Source organism: Eptatretus burgeri, chromosome 5 (genome assembly GCF_056783735.1).
Source record: "Eptatretus burgeri isolate ZD-2024b chromosome 5, Ebu_testis_v1, whole genome shotgun sequence".
Taxonomy (NCBI): domain Eukaryota; kingdom Metazoa; phylum Chordata; class Myxini; order Myxiniformes; family Myxinidae; genus Eptatretus; species Eptatretus burgeri.
In genome coordinates this window covers 113,682,636-113,703,632 of record NC_140965.1, presented here as the reverse complement: position 1 = coordinate 113,703,632, position 20,997 = coordinate 113,682,636, and the positions used below count along the sequence as shown (strand labels likewise).

At 40.8% G+C, this 20,997-nt stretch overlaps 1 protein-coding gene and 1 long non-coding RNA gene across 2 annotated transcripts in view; one reads left to right on the top strand and one right to left on the bottom strand.

Annotated features, from left to right (window-relative positions):
- Positions 1-753: 753 nt before the first annotated feature.
- LOC147027192 (uncharacterized) lies at positions 754-2,813 on the top strand. Its single transcript, XR_015058725.1, has 2 exons — positions 754-1,576; positions 2,599-2,813. It is a non-coding gene; the product is annotated as an uncharacterized LOC147027192 (long non-coding RNA).
- Positions 2,814-7,138: 4,325 nt separating this feature from the next.
- The window catches only part of SLC1A2 (solute carrier family 1 member 2), a 76,266-nt gene continuing 62,407 nt past the window's right edge, over positions 7,139-20,997 (bottom strand). The window contains exons 10-11 of the mRNA XM_085883390.1: positions 14,901-15,108; positions 7,139-14,444 (exon numbers count right to left, since the gene is read on the bottom strand). Coding sequence (XP_085739516.1) covers positions 14,370-14,444; positions 14,901-15,108 — 283 coding nt within the window. The 3' untranslated portion in view covers positions 7,139-14,369. The remainder of the gene's footprint in view (positions 14,445-14,900; positions 15,109-20,997) is intronic.

The following is a 20,997-nucleotide window of genomic DNA, read 5'->3' as shown; positions in this document are numbered from 1 at the left end:
ATGACGCGTCGTCTATCATGAAGGAAAGGTACATTTTCATAATGCAGAGGAAAGAAAAAAGTTATGATTAATATTTGAAGTCTTTAGTCAAAGAAATCTTTGGGTTTTTCGCCCAAGTTTCCAAGGCTGAATAGTTTGCAAATAAAGGATTTTATCAGCGAGCTGTATTTCACGCGTACATGGACATGTAATTCGCATAATTATTATGTGAAGTAAATGAACATACGCCGGTTGGTAGGAATCAAAAGCAGTTTTATTTTATTTACTTTCACCAAACGTTGTAAAAACATGACAATTCGAGAGATTGTCAGTGACACAAAATACATCAGAATACTGAGATAGTCGTTTATTGATGGTTAATGATAAGGAGGTTCCAAGTAAGACAACCTCAAACTCTGATTTTGCTGACACAATATTAAATACATAAAAATGTGTAATGATTGATGTAAGAATGCTCTTTCACTTCTATAGGAGGTGGGGTGGAGGGGTGGGGGGGGGAGCAAAGATGGGACAGAGTTGAGACAGGGAGGTTGAGACTTTAGTGGGGGGAGGGGATTGAAGTCTTCGAGTTGAGAGGGGGAGGTTGAGGACTTGGGGTTTGGGGGAGGTTGAGGAAGACATAGCGTTGGGGATAGTAGGGGGAGGGGGCAGGGTTGATGAGCCTTTTGTCAGGGTGGAAGCTGTGAAAGTCCTGCCATTCATGGCTACATACCTTTTGAGAGGCAGGTTTTTCTGCACTGACTGTGACGAAGACGAAGCTTCGAAACAGGTTGTAGCCCGAACATGATCTGCGTGCTGCCTTGTCCACGATGAAGCCCTACTTCAAAGATTTAGCAACAGTTAAACAAAATAATCCTGCTCATTTGTTCATCATGTAGTTCACAGTCACACTGGTTGACGCTGCTGCAATTATTAAAAATATTTATTCACTTTTTTTATTTTTTTATTTTTAGGCCATGGGTCACCAGCATACCCAATGGTCTGGATTCAGGTTGCGGCCTAAAAAGTTGAAGTATCACTGGCCTAGAGGTACGCACACTGGAGGTACCTCGAAGTTGTTGAGTCTGTTCGAATCTTGGCCTGGCTATATACTGCCATCCTGGTTTCATGTGCAGGGTGAGGCATCATTATGTGTGACGTATCCATTTTAAATGCTGAACGTCAAACAAGGAAGCAGCACGTACCATTTTAAATATCTTTGGTATGACTCGGTGGGGGTTCACACCGACCTCCCAGACTCGGAGCAGATGCTCTGATCATTACTCCATTGAAGCCTTGGAACACAACTTTACTGATTTTTTTTCTTTTTCAAAGGAACATTTTCACTGAGCAAGGCCTGCACCAAAGGTTGTCCCATCTTGCTGGTGGTGCAATGGCTGCTGAAATCATTCCAAAGGAAGAAGACAATGTGAAGGTGATCTGCATACCAAAGAACAGTAGCTGGGAAGATGTTGCATCTCATCAAAAGCAAGAGAAGCATATTGCAGAGCGATGTGTGAAGCCAGAAGCATTTCAGTGCCTAGGATGGCTGTCACAAAGCACTGGCTTGAATGAAAACAGTGATTGCATCGCAAAGGTAAGTATCTGAAATGGTAGAGAAGAGTAAGTAGCGACGGAAGGATATCAGTGCAGCAGAGCACAGAATATCATCATGCATGGTTAAATGGGGCTGGTAGAGTGGCCTGGAGGTACGCATACTCACCTCGAAGCCATCTAGCTCGAGTTCGAATCGACCCAGCTATAAACTGTCATCCCAATGTTTCAAAGGCAGGGTGATTCATAAATGTGTGTGACGTCCCTTGAATGGACATTAAACTTGGAGTCCTGTCTGCCGGCATTAGTTGGTGGACATTATCGATGTCAAGGTGTCCTTTGCGAAGAGAAGAGGAGGCAAGCCAAATTACAAATTCTTTCCCGAACTACTGCCAGGAAGGGAATGGCGAACCACCCAAGTAGAACCCTTGCTCAGGAAGCTGCTTCGGCCTCACCGACACCCGATGACAGAGTATGAGGATTGTCACAAAGTTGAACAAACCATGTAAGTGTTGTTAATAAAGGAAGCCCATACTGAAAGTCTTTGAACAAAGGTTGCAGTGTTAATCATTTAATTACAGAAAAATCCACATTTAGCATTGTGACCTAAAAATAACGTTTAATATTAACTTCGATGTCCCAAATAAGCTTAAGTTTAATTGTCAGTGGACTGGATGACGTCATTCGTTGAGGGTTAGAGCGGCTGCCCAAGAGGATAGAGCGTGGACGGACAGTGCCTTCAGAAAGTATTCACACCCTTCAACTTTTGTCACATTTTGTTGTGTTGCAGCTTGAATTTAAAATGGATTAAATTTAAATTTTTTTTGTCACCCATCTCCACAAAATACCCCATAATGACAGAGAGAAAACATGTTTTTAGAATCTTTTTTTACAAATCAATCAAAAGTGAAAAGCTGAAATGCCTTGCGTCAATAAGTATTCAAACCCCGAATCAATACTTTGAAGAAGCACCTTTAACAGTGATTACATATTTGAGTCTTCTTGGGTATGTCTCTATCAGCTTTGCACATGGATTTGGGGATTTTCTCCCATTCTTCTTTGCAGATTTGCTCAAGCTCTGTCAAGTTGGATGGCGAGTGTCAGTGAACAGAAATCTTCAAGTCTTTCCACAGATTCACAATGGGATTCAAGTCTGGGCTTTGGTTGGGCCACTCAAGGACTTTCACGTTCTTGTTCTGAAGCCGTTGCAGTGTTGCTCTGGGTGTATGTTTGGGGTCATTGTCCTGTTGGAACTTAATTAAATCTTTGCCACAGTCTAAGGTTTTTTTGCACTTTGAAGCAGATTCTCCTCAAGGATTTGCCTGTATTTGGCTCCATTCATTGTTCCCCTTTCATGGGAGTGGGAGATAAAGGTAAGTGGGGGGGGGGATGGGTGGGGGCAGAAAGAATGGGGAGGGAGAGAGCTGAGAGGGAGGGGTCGGGGAGAAGAAATTCCCTTCTGTAGTCATCCTGTCCACCCCATTCCTCGTCTAATTCTCCCTCGATTTTATCCCTCAATCTACTGTTTATGCCCCCCCCCTCTCTACTGTTCCTTTTGTCTTCTTGCTTCCTGATCCGTTCAGTGTTGTAGTTCTTCCATGAGCTTCAACTCTGTATACAAAAAAAACCTTCATAGGTTGGCAACCATTGTGCAGGCTGGATGAGCCGGATGGTCTCTTTCTGTGTTGAACTTCCTTGGAAGGGAAGTCATTTATGATATATTGCGAACGGTAGCGTCAGTCCGTGCTTTCATCTGTCTCCCGTTTACGGTGGCTGCTTCTTGCGCTGCATTTGAAAAGCTTAACATTTTCTTTTGAAATGATGGGAGAATAGGCATGAATAATGTTGAAGCCAAATTTTATTTCACAAGCAGGATATTTTGTTCTCTTTTTAGACAAATCTATCCTCTGCACCACAACCTCCCAATGTTGCACCACTGTTTCACGAGGGTGGGTAAGTCGCTCAGAGCTTTGGGTCTGAGTGAAATCAAGCGTGCAATACAATTGAAAAGTCCATGAAATAATTTAAATTGATAGATTAATTTAAACTTTTCCTGTCACTGGGGATGGGTACTCTTCGTAGTCATTGATAATTTGATGAATTTACCCTAACAAATATGAATAGCATTGAAGCAACTCAAACTTTTGCACAGTACTCTACATGCAAGTCAGAAAAAAACAAGCATGTCGGGATGGAATCCCCAAAAACAACCAAACAACGTAGGAAGGAATGACATCACAACACAACACCACAATCCTTTTAAGGATTGCTATCGCGACATCTTTTGACATTTTTGTTTCAGGTGGCAACAATTGTGTGAAGATATCGATGTTTGAAGTAGTTGTAGATTTGTTGTGAGGGTTTGTGTAATTATGTCATTTATTTGTTATGAGCAAATCCAACCAGTCGCTTCGCTGATGGGTATATTAAGAGGGGATCAGGGGAGGGAAAGGGGAGGGGGTGGGAGATAGAGGGGGGGAGATGGAGAGGGGGAGGGGTGAGAGAAAGACAGAGCTGTGCGACAGGGGTGGGAGAGGGAGAGACATTGGGAGAGGGAGAGAGAGAGGTGAGAGAGAAAGAAGGGAGAAAGATAGAGAATTGGGGGGGGGGAGGGGGAAGAGGAGGGGGTGGGAGGAAAGAGACAGGTGGGAGAGAGCAAATAAGACCAAAGCTGACCTCGTGGTGATATTTAACCCACCGGGGATCTTTGACTAGTCGAGCGTTAAACATGACCATCACTGCCGCGCCTCAACACAGAGCACCGTTTACTGTGTGTTTTGTATTTTATGGTGGTGGCTCCGCTTCACACAGGGGCTAGAAAAATTTCATAGGCTTGTATTGTGTCCTCGTGAACCAGATAGTATGGACAACCGACTAAAGTACAATACAACGACTGTTTGATCACACTATGAGAAGGCAGAATGCAGTCATTACTGCTGTGTTTGCTTCTTGTCTTGCTTTTTGATGTTGTGGAGGTTCTGCTGCTCTGGATTTTTGTTATTCCTTGTTTTTGTCTTTTTTTCTACTTCTATATTGCTGTCCTGCCATTCTTCTTCTTCTATCTGCCTCTCCTTCCTTTCTTCTCTGTTATCATTTTTTCACTGTTATTCTTCTATCTTCCTTCTTTTGTTCTCTTCATTTATCTTTCCTTTGTCTTTATTCTTTCCTCTTTCTGCCTTTCTTCAGCACTGTTTCTTCTCCTTCAGCACTGAAGATTTCACATCGCATTTTATCACATTGTTTGACCTTTTTTTAATCCTTGTAGAGCTTCAGGATAGACAATGTTGCATGTTTTTCCATGTGGAGCCAAGATGAAAAGGTTTTTGCCATTGCCAACTCTGGAACAACCAACATCGAGTTGGCCGGGAGAAAAGCATGGGCTTTGCAGGTTGAGGCCAACAACTATGATCTCATCCCCCCATCCAAAATCTTGATCTTTTTCCCCATGTTCTTGCTTTCATTTCTATCCACAACCATCCCTCACCTGTTTGTTCACCTTGTACTCATTGTTTGTATTTATTGTTGTACCCTACATCTCTTACTGCTTCGTACATGTTGTTTGGCTAATATTTTGTGTTCCCCGTATTCTGGAATAAATTTTTTTTTTAATGCCAAAAACTTTTTTTAATTTCGCCTCCCCTCATTCCTTTAATTTATTTCCTGTTATTCCTTGTCTGTTTCACTGTGTAATAAGTAATGGGTAATGTTTTATCATTCCCCTTTACCTCTGCTTTTCCCATTCCCATATCCCCTCCTGTTCCCTTCCTTCTGTCTCACTCTCCCACTCCAGCTGCCTTTGTGCATTTTCTTTTGTCCAGCTCACAAGTTGTACCATTTTAAAAATGAATTTATTCATTGGGAATAGGAGAGGAATGAGAGGGAGGAAATTGAGTGGAGCGTGGAGATGAAACAAGGAAGAAGGAATACGTGGAACACAAAATATTACTACAAGAGAGTATACAAAGAAGTAAAGGACATATGGTACAGCAATTAACATAAGCGGTGTCTCCATGTATTAAAAAACAGTTTGAGGATTATGGAGGATAGAAAAGCTCCAACAGGAAAAGTGAAAATAAACCCACTGTCATGGTGCTGAAATGCCAATTTTCGTAGTCAGACCAGTCTTTTGGGACTGCCACTGCTAACACGTAACCCAGTGCTACCTGCCGCATGGTCAGGTTGTCGGCAACTAAACTGACACTCCTCACTGGCTTTGCTAGTGGGGAGGGTGACTGTGACACCCTACCAGGAATAAAAACACCACCTGATAAAGGGTGGATGAGCTCCCTTCGGGAGCCAACGGCCATCCAGTATGGAGATGCTGCCTCTTAAAAAAAACCCAATGGGGATAGGAAAATTAATTTTTCCACCTGGCCTAGTTACCCCCTCCAGCACAGCGGTGCTGTGAAGAGCTTTCCTTGTTTCACGACTATGTGAAGGTTTTGCCAGTTTTTCTTCTGCTTCGTCTTTTTCTTTCTTAGCCCCTCACCTGGAGTGGCTTTATGCCTTGGTTGGGGTGACTTCCACTAACAAAACCCCAAAAACAATTAAGATCTTCACAGATTTGGAAGTGTGAGCAGAGCATAGTATTAATGTTTGCAAAGAGAGCCTCATATATGAAGTCAATGGAGTTGAAGGGATGGTATATCATGGTGGATCACAAAGAAACAATACCTTGTTGTGGAGAGGCACACAGAGCCAAATGTATTCCATCAGGTTTGGGGCGACCAGTGAGGGCATGGATTGTGGGGAAAGGAGGAACGAACAGACACAGGGACACCACCACCAAGGCAGGCATCAGGTCTGTCAAAGTGGAGGATACAATTACTATGGGGATGCATAGAGGAGTTTGGGACATCCTGTGAAAGAAATGTTTCCACGACACATACAATATCTGGGTTAGCGATATCTCCATTTCTCCATATTTTTCTCTCTCTCTGTCTGTCTCTGTCTCTCTCTCTCACAAAAATAAAATATATAAATATACAATATATAAATGTATATTTATATGTAATAAATAAATATACATGCATATATATATATATATATATATATATATATATATATATATATATATATATATATATATATATATATATATATATATATATCCTTTTTGGTTTTGTTGCTGTTTCAACCCTGGTTTTCCCTTCCTGCTCTTTCAGCTTCCTTGCTGTGTTTGAACTTATATTTTACTTCTTCATCCAATGTGTCCACATTCTCCTCCCTCTCTCATTCCGCTCACTCATTATTTCTCAGTGCCTATTTGTTGTTTCTCTCTACCCTGCTGCTGGGGTGTTTCCCCTCTTTACACTGTGTTCTTGCTGTTCTGTTCTATGATATACTTATTCCACGAGGCTCTCGACTGTACACATAAGAGGTGTTTCACGAATCTGCTCGCCAGGCTTGATAGTTTATTGAAGGTAGTCATAATTTGGAATTGGTCACAGTGTCGGCGATGACTCGCCCACACTTTGAGAAATATACTGTGGAATCATTAACATCCAGCAACCAATGCTGGCAGGCAGAACACCCAGCTTAACATCTATCCACAGACGGGTGTATTTTGTGATGCAACACCATTTTTGAGTAAAAATATAAAACGTTATTCACACTCAAAGGTTTATTAGAAATTTGCCACAGTAAGAAGGAGTCAGTAGGACTTCATTTAAAAAGGATGTATGGTAAACATTAAACACATGATATTATATTATTATTTTTTGTGCATCAGTACTGTTGAAACATTATATCAACCTTTTCTTTTTGTGACAAGCACATCAATAAATGAACAAAGCAATTTTATACTATTACAACAACTCATGTTTCTGAACAATTTCCATTTTGAGAATCACAGTTCATAAAAGCTACAAAAGACAATGATTGACATGTTCAATACTTCTCTGCATATTAAAATTAATGACCTTGCCATGATCCAGTATTTCTCTTGAACTTAGAAGGAATTATCTCACCATAATCACAGATAAAAAACTAGAGGGGGAGCACTCGGGAGAGTGCAAAACCTCCGCCGCCAATACTGCTGGGTCACTCAAGTGAACCTTATATCTTATTCATTATATATGATGTCAACAGTGCTGACAGAGTTATATAGTTCTTTTCTCCAACATTTTTTTGGCGGCGGGGGGGGGGGGAGGGGTTGGAAATCACTTAAAACATGTAGAAATGCAAAAAAAGAAATCGAAATTTTGTTGAAAAAAAAGTTGCTAAAATTTTTTTTCTCTAACAATTTTTTTTTTGGGGGGGGTTGTAAATCACTTAAAACATGTAGAAATGCAATAAAAATTCTCTAACAATTTTTTTTGGGGGGGGGTTGGAAATCACTTAAAACATGTAGAAATGCAAAAAATAAAAAATTTTCTCAAACAATTTTTTTGGGGAGGATTGGAAATCACTTAAAACATGTAGATATGCAAAAAACTTTTTCTCTATTTTGTTTTGGGGGGGGGGCGTAACAATTTTTTTTCAGGGGGGGTTGGAAATCACTTAAAACATGTATAAATGCAAAAAAAAATTTTTTTTTTCTCTAACAATTTTTTTTTGGGGGGGGGGTGTATGGTAAACATTAAACACATGATATTATATTATTGGTTTTTGTGCATCAGTACTGTTTTAAGTCCATCACCAAGTCCAAAATTTAATGGCATGATCCTTGGACCATACCTAACCCCCCCCCCACCACCAAGTTTCGTCGAAATCCGTCGAGGAGTTTTTCCGTAATACTGTTCACAAACAAACAAACAGAAAGGGGTGAAAACAGTAACCTCCATCCATCTTCGAAGATGGCGGAGGTTAAAAAAAACATAGAAAATTTAAATAAGTACTGATTTATCATTTATATTTCATTATCAAATTGGTGCTGTCCTCGATTTCTTTGATCCTACTCAAATGGTAAATTCAGGATGAACTTGTGCTCAACAATCATTCAAGAAAAATCATGTTGCTGTCTTTTCTTGAATTTTATAATCGATAATTATTTACCATTAATTAGGTGGTGAATGAGTTGACTCGCCTTACCTCATCCATGAATTCTACATGCCCTGAGAAAACTACCAATAATCCACCGCTTCCCTCCGGATGATCTAAACTCGATATGTTTATCAATTTTCTCTATCGAAGAAGGCAACTCGATCGCCTTTTAAAAAAACATCTGAGACTGCACTTGGCATCAGTTAAAATTGTTCCTTGTCAAAAAAACTTCTTGGAATTGGCTCCCACTGTAAAGTGTTTTAAGCTTCTTCTTTGTTTTTTTTTGCTATCAAATCAAATTAAACCCTAAATTCGAAATATATATATTTTTAAAACACCTTAATAAAGATTTAAAACATAGCTTATCTTAAGAATCATAAAATTTATCATGCTCCTTTTATATATTATATTTCATTACCTCATTGATTTTTTGAGGAATATATCACTTATTTTCCTCGATATTTTCTATTTTCTATTGTCTTTAACTTTCCTCACTTCAATATATTAAAGGGAAACAAATTTTCAAAAATAGGATTACTACATTTAAATATGATCTATTCTTTTTGTTTTTTTATTTTTCACTTTACATCCCTGTTCGTTAAAACACAATTAGGAAACATGTGCAACTTAATGAACTCGCCAAGGATTTCTGTTGAGCCATATTTTGCCTTCATGGAAATGTTTTGTCACATTCACCAAATCGTATTTGTGCTTATAGATTAAAAATGCAAAAATCTGATATTTGGTGAAGGTTATTGTTTATTAAATAAAGTTGGATGATGCATAAAGCTGATTTATTGAAGTAGTACATCATTTATCTTGGAATAATCATCTTGCCATGTGAGGTTTTAAGTACCTATTTGCTCAAATCCCTTGTAAAATGATGTAAAGATGATGGAAGTTCTGCTAAACAGGATTGCAGAGTATTTACTATGTGTATGTATGTGTAGATAGTTTTGATTTGATCACTTTTGTTCCACTAGGAGCAACTTAAGTGTTGGTGTAACCATAACATAGTGTGTGAAAGTAGTCTGTTCAGAATAAGAGCCCAGGATAGTCGAGTAAGGCATTCAAATTTCAGGAAGGCAAACTTTGAGGGAATGACGAAAGAGTTAGGTGCTCTACATTGGGCCAAACTAACAGGAGGGTAATTAGCAACAGAGGAATGGACAATCCTCAAGGGGTAACTGTGCAGTGTACAGAGTAAGTATATTCCAGGAAGGTGTAAATCCAGAGGTAGAAAGAGACCAGGATGGTTGAGAAAGTAAGTAAGAAGTGCTTCAAGGAGAAGCACAAGGAATTTATTCGGTACAAAATAACGGGACTGGAATCGGACTCAGACTCGCATCAGTATAGGAGTAAACAGAGGTTAGTTAAGAATATAACTAGGCAAGCCAAAAGAGAATATGAAAAGGACATAGCCAAAAATATTCAACATAACAGCAAAGAATTCTTCAAGTACATAAGGGTTATAGAAAAGGTAGAGGCAAGAGTAGGCCATTGAGGAATAGCACAGGGAGATTGTTCTCCATGGCAGGCTTTATTAAATTGGTATTTTGCTTCAATATATACACAAGAACAGTCAGGGGAATTACTCATAGCTGAGAGTATCTTTCAAGGAGGTGAGGAAGGGCTTTTGGATAAGATCCATGTAGGAATGAAGGAAGTAAAGAAACAGCTCGGAAATCTAACATAAGATAAAGCTCCAGGACAAAATAATATGCATTCAAGAGTATTGATGGAGGTGGAAGAGCAGGTAAGCGAGATGTTAACGGATATTTTTAACGTCTCATTGGAGTCAGCACAGGTACCGGAGGATTGGAGAGTAGCAAATGTAACACCATTATTTAAAAAAGGATCCAGAGATGAATTGAGGAATGATAGACCTGTTAGTTTGATTTAATTTGTGGGGAAGGTGTTGGAGTTGTTAATTAGTGATCAAATCATGAGCGATTTAAATAAATTCAAACTAATTAAAGGCGTTCAACATGGATTTACTGAAAAGGTCATGCTTAACAAATCTATTGGAGTTCCCTCCATTTGAATATCTAATTAGGTGGATGAGTAGAAGTGCAGTGGATGCAGTGTATCTTTCAGAAGGCATTTGATAAGGTACCAGATAGAAGGCTCTTAGCTAATGTGAGGGCTTATGAAGTGGCTGGTACAGTTGCTAACTGGATGGGAATTCCATTATCTGTCAGTAAACTGAAGTCAGAATGAGAAATAAGTTATCTCATCTCCATGTGGGCTTTGAAAACAAATAACAACTTTCCCACTTTGGAAACTTCATACATGTTTCAAAGTTAAGAATGTTAATCTTTTAAAAATTTGTCTTCAGATCCCCCAAATTCTCGGTGGAAGAAACATAAGTAAAACTAGCAAACAGATACTTGAGTTTAGTTTCTCTTTGAGAGTGCATTTTACCAAAAAGGATGCAAAGTGAAAAATTTGAAATTTATCCAACGTGGAATTCTTTGCTCATTGACCTCTTCAACCAAACCCTCTTCTTTCAGGTTTGTGTGTTTACTCTCCTTTTTTGCCTATTTGTTCATTACTTTGCTTGTTGCATTCACCTGCCTCATCGTCAGTTCATTGCCTTTATATATCCTGTCACCTTATAGAGGAGCCTGGAGTTTGTATACAATTTTTTTTTTTTACAGTTTTTGAAGTTTGAGATACCTTTCCCTTTGAAATTAAGGACAACTAAAAAAAAAACAACAAAAAAACAGAAATCAGGTTTTAAACCTTCATTTCAATTTGAGCATTTTTTCACATTTCATCAGCCTCTTCATGAAGGCCTGAATCCCAAGATATGCCACCTTAAAATAACAAATTTCTACATTAATTGTTTTATCAATAGGACCAAACAGAAGTTAATTCGAAATCGTCGGTTATATACAATTATGATTTTTTTTTCATCTTGCGAAGTACTTAAATCTCTTAAAGTGTATCGTTAATAACAACTGGCAAAACAAAGCATAAACTGATAATTAAAGTAAAAGTTTTTACAAAGCATATTTTAAGGAGGTTTGAAAAGGGCAGTCATTTTTAATGTCCATTACCTTCACAGAAAGTCAACAAAGTACAATGATATGATGGCATTTCATTTATAAATTAGCTCTGTGATATGATCGATGAGTTCTGTCAAATAAATTATATATTTGCATACAATGAAAGAGTTCAGCACAGCCAGGACCCACTACCGAATGCCAGTACACGTGCCGAGTAGATTTTATTTATTTAATGGAATACTAATCTCTGTGAAGGTGCATGTCAGTCTGAATTGATGGATAAGACGAACAATGGATTTGTTATTTAATTGTTGATTAGTAGATTTACTCTCATGGGAAATGAGGTGCTGCTGTTTCAAGCATTAGCCCTGCTTCAGTCTCTCTGTCTCTGTTCTGCTGTTGCACCCTCTGTCCATTCCATGCTCTGTTACCCTCCCTCCTAGTTTTCTACAGAGTGCGTGCAGCCCACCAGTAACCCCTCCTCGTGAAACTCCCAAAATGCTGAATCTGAATCACTGCTCATCTCAACTCATTCGGTTTTCTGTCAATTTAACCAACTTCCTCATTCTCATCCTTCCCTCCAGGGCTTCAAGACAGCTGTTCACGACCATTTCAGGTCATCAACAACCATGGTATTTTGTACCCCCATTAATCCTCCCCAGGCCCACCTCTTTCCAGGTTTCCAGTTTTTCCTTACACTCTTGGGATTGAGAGATTGGAGCAGTAACCATTTTGTTCAACCCCTGTGTCTTCCCCTTGTTCTCATTGTTCCCCATGTCCCTTATTTCCCCAAGTTTGCCTCTATTTTGTCCCTATACCCTGCTGTTGGTGTGTTTACCCCCCCCCGTGTTTTTCTACTTATATTTATGTTTTGTTACATCCTGGTCCATTCTGTGTTCAAGCTCCTCCATGAGCATTGACTACATATAAAAACCCACCTTTTGCTATTATGAAGGGTTAACACTTACAGCACCAGCCACATCTCATTATACACAACGTATGCATACCCCTATCGACTTTTAGTTGGTAAAATCGATTGTATATTCACATAATACAACATCAAAAACTTTAGGTTGAAAGCTGCACAACCTTCTCTCTAAGTAACTATGGAGCTATCTGAATCCCACTAAATGACCACTTTAGCTTTTATATAAAACTATGCTGCAACATTATTTCCATGACTTGTTATATTTAAAACAGTGACTCATTTAAAAGTTGTAGTGGAAGCCAAAAATCACTTCTAGAAATGGAAAGTTACATGTGTGTATGTATGTATATATATATATATATATATATATATATATATATATATATATATATATATATATATATATATATATATATATATATATATATCTTCTCCTCTTCCCTTTATAAGGGATGAGGTCTGATGGCACCAAGCTTTTGCCCTGCCTTGACCACGACACTCCTCAACCCTTCTCTGTCCTCAGCTAACTCTCTCCACTCTCCAACCACTCCTACCTTATAGATATCCGTCCTTACACAAGTCTCCCATCTCAACCACAGTCTTACTCTTTTCCTCCTCCCTTGCTCCCTCAACATATCCACTCTCTTTGCCATTCTCTCTTTTCCCATCTGCACCAAGTGTCCAGCCAATCAAGCCGGCATTTCACCAATTTCCCCGTGAAGCTCATCTGCACACCAATCTCCTCCCTTAGTTCATACATCCTCCTTCTATCCACCCTCTTCACTCCCTGAATCATCCTGACCAAGTTGTTCTCACAAACATGCAACCTCTGCTGTTGTCTCTCTGTCAATGCCACTGTCTCCAGACTGTAATGGTAGGCCGGCATTACACATGACATCAGAACCTTCCCTTTAAATTTACTTGATATATTTGTGTCTGCCATTACTCCATTCACCCTCCTCCATGCATTCACACCCACCTGAATCCTCCTCCGCACATCTGCCTTGGACTTACCATCCCCGATCACTGTTTCTCCCAGATATTTAAACCAATTTCTCTGCCTGACATATATATATATATATATATATTATTAAGTTACTGCTTTAACATTTTATGGCGATAATGGAAGGCAAAACTTGTTGTAAATGATTTTTGAGGTGAACAATCGATAGTTAATAAACTTTCTTCTGGACACAGAGGAAGCATGCAGAAACAGGTACAGAGTCAGGAGCATATACAACCAACACACACTTACAGCTTACGTAAACACGAGTTAGTCAATACAACAGGACTGTCTACCTGCCAACATTCACCTGCTGAATAAAAACATCATCAATGTTGTAGGGTTCGGATTTAACTGCTTACCTCCTTTTACTTATGACGTATCGATAACATTTAGTCGAACCCAAATATGGAGTCACGAATGTGCAACTTGCGAATCATTCGACATCACAGGAAAATCGGGAATACTTCACAGGTCTCTCAGACTAATAAATGCCATGTTAACAACTTGTATTCTATGCTATCACATTAAAAATCAAATTATTATTGTTTTTCTGCAACTTAACTCCACAAAACTCGGAAGAAGATCAAGCGTAATAATTCTTCAATGTGCATAAAAATCTTGACAAAGTACTGCTTGGTTGAACACATTTTGAACTTCATTCACAGTTGTCAGTTGTGCTTCTCGACTTTGCATTGCTTAACTCAACAATAATCGCATTAAACTCTTGTGGAATTTACTGTGTGTTGACAAATGGAAGTTTTCTGGCACAAAATTGCACTTAACTGAGACAATAATTTTGTGCACAGCTGGCATTCATTATTGCTTACAATATGTTTTTTTCAGTGAAGGGTGGTTTTTATGTTAATAATGAGCTGGAAATGTTAAAAGTATGTCACATTCATACTGATCACTCAACTTTCATCTCCAGTTCTTCACAAAGTCCCATCTCTGCTGTGGCACCATTTTTATTCACCAACGAGCACTGCAAAATAATAGAACGAGAAATTATTTTTTCTTTGATGAAAATAATAATATTGTTCCATTATATTATTCAACGAAAGCTTGGTGTTGGATTAGTGGTTACAGTGGCTGGCTTGGGATCTTAGGGTCCTGAGTTCAGGCTCCTGTTAAATGCTCAATTAGCACCAGGTGGGGTTGACTCAGCCTGTCATCTCCTTGTGAGGTTTGGCGAAAGGAGTACCAGTGTACTGGTAAAGGGGCACAGCATCAGCGGTATAGTCGTGCCCAAACAAAATGATAGCTACCTGGTAGCCAAGCTGCCATATGCAAGAAGAATAAGATGAGTATTATATTTCAACTTTGAATGAAAATATCAGCAAAAGTTAACGTCAAAAACCAATTACCAATTAGTAAAAATACCACCTTAAAAAAAAAAAAATACAAAAAACCTGAGAATTGGTCATTTTAATAACAATACCTTATCTTTGTGTTTTGATAGGAGCCCAAGGGAAATATCGCCTTCTTCTGAAGCTCCGGATGGTTTGCGTTTGTGATGTTCATCATGACTTTCTTCAAGCACATGATGCTGGGCATCCAGAGCTTGCAGTTCAGCCTTGCATAGATGATTGATGATGCCCGCGCCATATGAATCACCAACAACATTCACTGATGTTCGGATACGGTCCCTTGAAATGTTTGAAAAAAAGTATATTAAGTCATCAACAATTCCATACATGACACTGCATCATTACAGAACGACGTATTAGAGTGATTAGTACAGAGGAAAGACTGGTTCCACTCCTTCATCAATATCCTCTATTATTTGTGATTGTGCCTTGGCCAACAAGGTGCTGCAAGAAAACAACAACATAAGAGCAAAGGTACAATGGAGTTGTGGAGGGGGTTCTAGCAGATGGGTGGCAAGGTGGGGTGGGAGAGAGTTTTTTTGTGGGGGGGCACAGTGTGGATTTTGTGAATCAAGAAAGGAGATCAGGGGTGGAAGGTCTCATGGAAAAGATCCGTTTCGATATGCGATTTGGAAATGAATATTACAATGGATTGTTGAAGTTGTCCAATGATAATAAGTTGATAATGTGGGGTTTATTGTTCCATCCAAGACCGAGGCTCATGCAAGAGTGATATGACGAATGCAGCGAATTGACAGTGGGGCCTCATTTGGACTGAACAAACGGCAATAAATCAACAGGATAGAAAAGGTAAAGGAACATAGCGACCTGCAAGAGGGTTGTGATAGGTAGGGTGAGAGAGAGGAGAGAGGGAGGGAGTAAGCAGTAGAATAATCTGGAGAATTATTTCAGTCTCCACTGGACTCTCAAATAAATTGTTTCAAGTAGAAATAGATTTACATAATCCTCAAACAGCCATATCCCCAAAATACACCATTATTATGTCATAAATCAATAAAAATTCATCTGGGTGGAAGGGCCAAGCCAGATATCTATCAATCAACATCCCCCACAGCTAAAGTTTGCTTTGACATTATGGGACCTTGAATCCTATGGAATATGGGACTTTCAGAATGATGTATTCCATCCCAGAATGCTCGGCACGCATGTGCAGAACCCCCGAGCAACGGTAGTCATTTGGGTCAGGAATTTATATAGTGCATGCCAGATTACGACTGTTTCCTAAAAGAACTCAAGAATTTAGTGAGGCCACTGGCTTAGCAGTAGGAAGCAAAGAGTGGCTGTGAGTAGGAGGATGTCTTGCTGGGAGGATGTAAGTAGTGGGGTACCTCAGGGATCAGTACTCAGACCATTATTATTCATTCTTTACAGCAATGATTTGGATAATGAGGTAAAGAGTAAGCTTTCCAAATTTGCAGATGACACAAAGCTTGGAGGTAAGGTCGATAGCAGAGGGGGTGGTGATCAGATTCAGGAAAGTATTGATACTTGTATAGATTGGCAGATGGAATTTAACCTGAGCAAGTGTAAGGTGTACATTCAATTGAAATTAAGTTGTTCTTCAATCACATCGGCTGATGTCTGTAAAGCATAATATAATGGGCGTAGGCCTGGAACTTCTAACACAATTTTCTTCGAACATATTCTATTGATACTTCCAAAATCTTCACATTATGTGTTCCATGTATTTATGCAGGTGATAGCGGATACAAAAAATCGAATATAGATAGAATTTTCAAAGAGGGAATCGATGACGTCACAATCAGCAGCGTTCAGTGGCAAACCGACAGCCGGGTCCCAGACGATGTGCTTTACTTAACTGAGTCCATGAGTTCAGGACGTTTGTTCAACTCAGCATTTATGACATTTATCCTGCCATGTTGTTAATCTGTTGATGGAGATAATATAAAAACGATGAATATGTCAAATCGTTCGTGTTACTCATCCAGCACTATGTGTCAAGGCCAACAATCTAAAGCAACCGGTGTCAAACGCTATCATGGGCACCCAGACACGCCACCAATATGAACTGAGCTGTTGAATGCGGCGCAAAACATCCAAAGAAACTACCGTAACCGAGTATTGTGATCCATCCTCTCCCCCATACCCGTCGTAGACGGGTATCTGCTAGTCATTCCAAACAGGAAAGTTACCGTTTTTGAGGATGTCATACAGGACACAAACAACAGGGACGAAGAGAAGAACTAATGTAACGTGTTCGATGAGATGGTGTTATTTTTTATACGACCTTTAAAATCTTTATTTTATTTCAATTTAATTATACACTTGAACACTGGAGAACACAAATAGTCTTCCTGCTGCTTCCAAAAACCTCCAGTTTTGCAGTACAGTACTTTGACATGTTGGACATCACGGGACATTCCAACACTGTCTGGTTTACCACCATACAGGACTTGCACATGTTGGACATCACGGGACATTCTAACACTGTAAGGTGGTGCATGACTACATCAACGGTGCTAAACTTTCGGATTTTTTGTTGTCATACATGGTGTGCAATTCAACACTTACTCTTTGCTCCACCGAGTAGTACATCTCTAATGCATAGCCTGATGAATGACGATTTTCAGTCAATCCACAACAATGTGCTTGGATTCAAACATACCACCCCACCAATTTTTCACATTTTGTTTCATTCTGAATGCAAATTCTAGGCTTAAGGAAGAACGAGGAGACAGAGGGTAAAATGGCATCATGCTGATGATGGAGTGGGGGAATCATCATTGGACACAACAAGCAAGGGAAAGAATGTAGATCAAAAGAGAGAGATAGATGCGAGGAAGAAACACAGTAACATGCAAGTGCGAGTGTGGCACGTGGGAGAGTTAAGTGGGGAGAGATTCTTGTTGTTGTTGTTGTTGTTGAATATCCCCAGATAGTTCGTTCTCTTGAATAGGCCTGTGGCACAGAGAGAGCCGACTTGTCTCCCAGAAGCGACTCGGAGATCTCCCACATCCAAGATGGCATACCCCCACCTCTGTGAAGCCAGGGCCATGAGAGAGCGAGAGCGAGAGACAGAGACAGAGACAGAGACAGAGACAGAGACAGAGACAGAGACAGAGACAGAGACAGAGACAGAGACAGAGACAGAGACAGAGACAGAGAGAGAGAGAGAGAGAGAGAGAGAGAGAGAGAGAGAGAGAGAGAGAGATAAATACAAGAGGGAGTGTGGATGGTCCATAGGCACTCTGACATGGTTGAGCTTCTCTGACAAATCCGAAAAGCAGGGAAGAGTGGGGATGATTTGGCCCCCGACATGCATTTCCTAAGAGACATTCCCAATAGTTGCAGAGGTTATTGTGGGTAGGAATGGTGGATGACAAGAGATGGTGAACTTCACTGCTTGCTTAAAGCCCTTGTGGGAAGATTGCAATTGAACAGACCCAGGAACCAGCTCCACAAACGGGAGAAAAGAGGAACAAATGAGTAGAGTTGGGTGCAAAAGTTGGATTGGAAGAAGTTAAACAAGGAGAGTGTTATTGGAAGAATGTGTTTCCTGGACAAGCGAGGGAGGGTCAGAGGGTTGACAGAGAAGAGACAGCTATTCTGGAGGAGAGGTAGTCAAAGACTGGCCACCACCTGTCTGAGATGTGAGCGATAAAACAGATACACATTTAGCATAAGGATTATCAAAATGTGCTGGGCGTGAACATTTTTTGTGTATATTGTCTCATTCCATATAAGGGGAAAATTTACATCTGAAAAAATGGCTCGCCCAGACAGTGATGATATCGGTCTGAATGTGCTACTGTGAATCTGCAAAGGGTGGATGGGCTCTTTGTGAGCCAATGCCCATCCATATCTAGTGCTCAACTGTATCTGTAGACGTCCTCCTGTGGCTGGGTTACTTTTTATTACCAGGTTTGTGGCAGGATTTGCATTCCAGCTACCGTAAAACCCTTTATTCTAGAAAATGGACTAAAAGCACAAAGATCTGAAAACCCACTCCGTGGGAGTACCTCTTGTGCAGCTGCCCTGTGCAGGGCAGCTCACCGGATGAAGGGATTAGGGCAAAGCTTTCGGGACCCCCACTCTTTGACGACCAGAGGAAAACTATGGGGTAACCTTACTGGTTCAGATTGCGGTCGTGTGTGTCGGGGTGGTGCTGAGGTGTTGTCCACTAGACGGCGGTCACCTTGGGTTAACATGAGGCAGTCCCTCCGGGTGGGTGCCTGGAATGTCCTATCACTAAGAGAGGATGATCACCTGTCTCTGTTATTATCACGTTAGCTCAAGCGGTTGGACATCAGTATTGCAGCTCTCTCTGAGGTTCAGCGACTGGATTGCGGTGAGAGCATGGCAGGTGGTTACACCTACTATTGGTCTCGTTGCTCCGATGGTTACCATACTCAAGGAGTTGCTGTAGCTGTGTCTAATAAACTGACCCCAATAATAATTGAGGTAACACCGGTCAACGAGCGCATGATGAGACAAAGGATTCATCACTCCTCGAGTGTTGTTTCCCTGGTCTCTATATATGCTCCAACTGAAGCACGTGAACTCACTATGAAGGACGCATTCTATGCCACACTCCAGTCTGTGGTTGATCAGTGCCACAGGTGAGCTACTCTTCCAGTCTTGGGGGATATTGATGCATCGACTGTAACTAATATGGATGGCGATGCGACATGTGTTGGTCCCCAAGGGTCTGGAACTGTGAAACAGAATTGCACTAAGTTCCTTGACTTTGCAAGAAGTCATGGACGTAGGTTGGCTGGTTTATGGTTTCAGTACCCACAGGCTTATTGCAGGACTTGGTATTCTAATGCTGGTGGTATAGCAAAGGAGATTGATCATGTGCTTGTTGATGGTCCCTGAAGGACGATCCAGAACTGCAGGGTCCACCAGAGTGCTCAGTTCCTTGTTGTAGCAAGACTTGTTGTCGCAACTCTGAAGTTGCAGCTTAAATCCAGGAGAATGGTACCATCCCAGCATAGGCTGGATGTCAAGGATGAGAGGGTAGCTGAGGAGTTTGTAAACAGACTTAGTGGGGATTTGAGGAGTCTGAGTGCTTTGGGGAATGGTGAAGAATTGTGGAGTGCCTTCAAGACTACCATCCTTGATGTTGCCGGTGGATGTCTTGGAACTCATGTTCCAAATATTGTCTCTTGTAAAAACAAAAATAATAAAAACAACAACAACAACCAGAACAAGAAGAATTCCAAGCATGAAGAAGAATTTTGTCTATAAAGAACACTGGATACCATTGACCAGAGTCGCAGGGCCAGGCTGAATGGCAGAGCTGAGCTGTTCAGGGAGCTGAGGCGTAAAATTGTGTGTGCGAAGGGTGGACAAGAAGGCCTATGTGCGAACAATCTGTGAGGGGGTAGACTGTAGAGCATCACCTGTGGTCAAGTGATTCTTGTCTTGCTTACAAGGGAATTCGCGCATTGCGTTCCTCCAAGCCCATCCCTCTGTGTACTGCAGTTAGAGTGGAGGGTGGTGGGCTCTTGACAGAGGAGTCCGAAGTGGACTCCCGCCTGCTGGGCTGGTTACTTTTTGCAGCTATACCAGGCTGATCCATCAGCTGTCGAGTTGGATGACGGGGTGTTACTATCCCTATTCTTGACCCTCCAATCAACTGTGATCCACCTTCGATTGTGGAAACACAGGCTGCGGTGAACCGGTTGAAATGGGATAAAGCTCATGGGATCTGTAGCATCCATTCTGAACTTCTCAAGGCTGGTGGAAATGCTGAAGTGATGTCATTGCATGCAGTTCTGCGCTCTGCCTGGAACACAGGCATCATCCCAACTGACTGAAAGAGGGGTCTTGTTGTCCCTCTCTGGAAAGGGAAGGGTGATCACCATGATTGCAACAACTACCGAGGGGTGACACTGCTCTCAGTGCTTGGGGAGGTCTTTGCTTGGATAATTCTTGATAGGGTTCGCCACCATCTGCTTGAGCACCAGCGTCCAGAGCAGTCAGCCTTTCCACCAAAGTAGTCAATGGTTGACCGTATCCTTGCTCTTCGGGTCCTCACTGAATGCAGGCGAGAGTTTTGACAGGGGCTGCTTGCAGCCTATGTTGATCTCTGTAAATCGTTCGATTCAGTGAATCGGGATGTCCTCTGGAGGATTCTTGGTCTTCGTGGGGTGCCACCAAAACTGATCCATCTGATGTCTG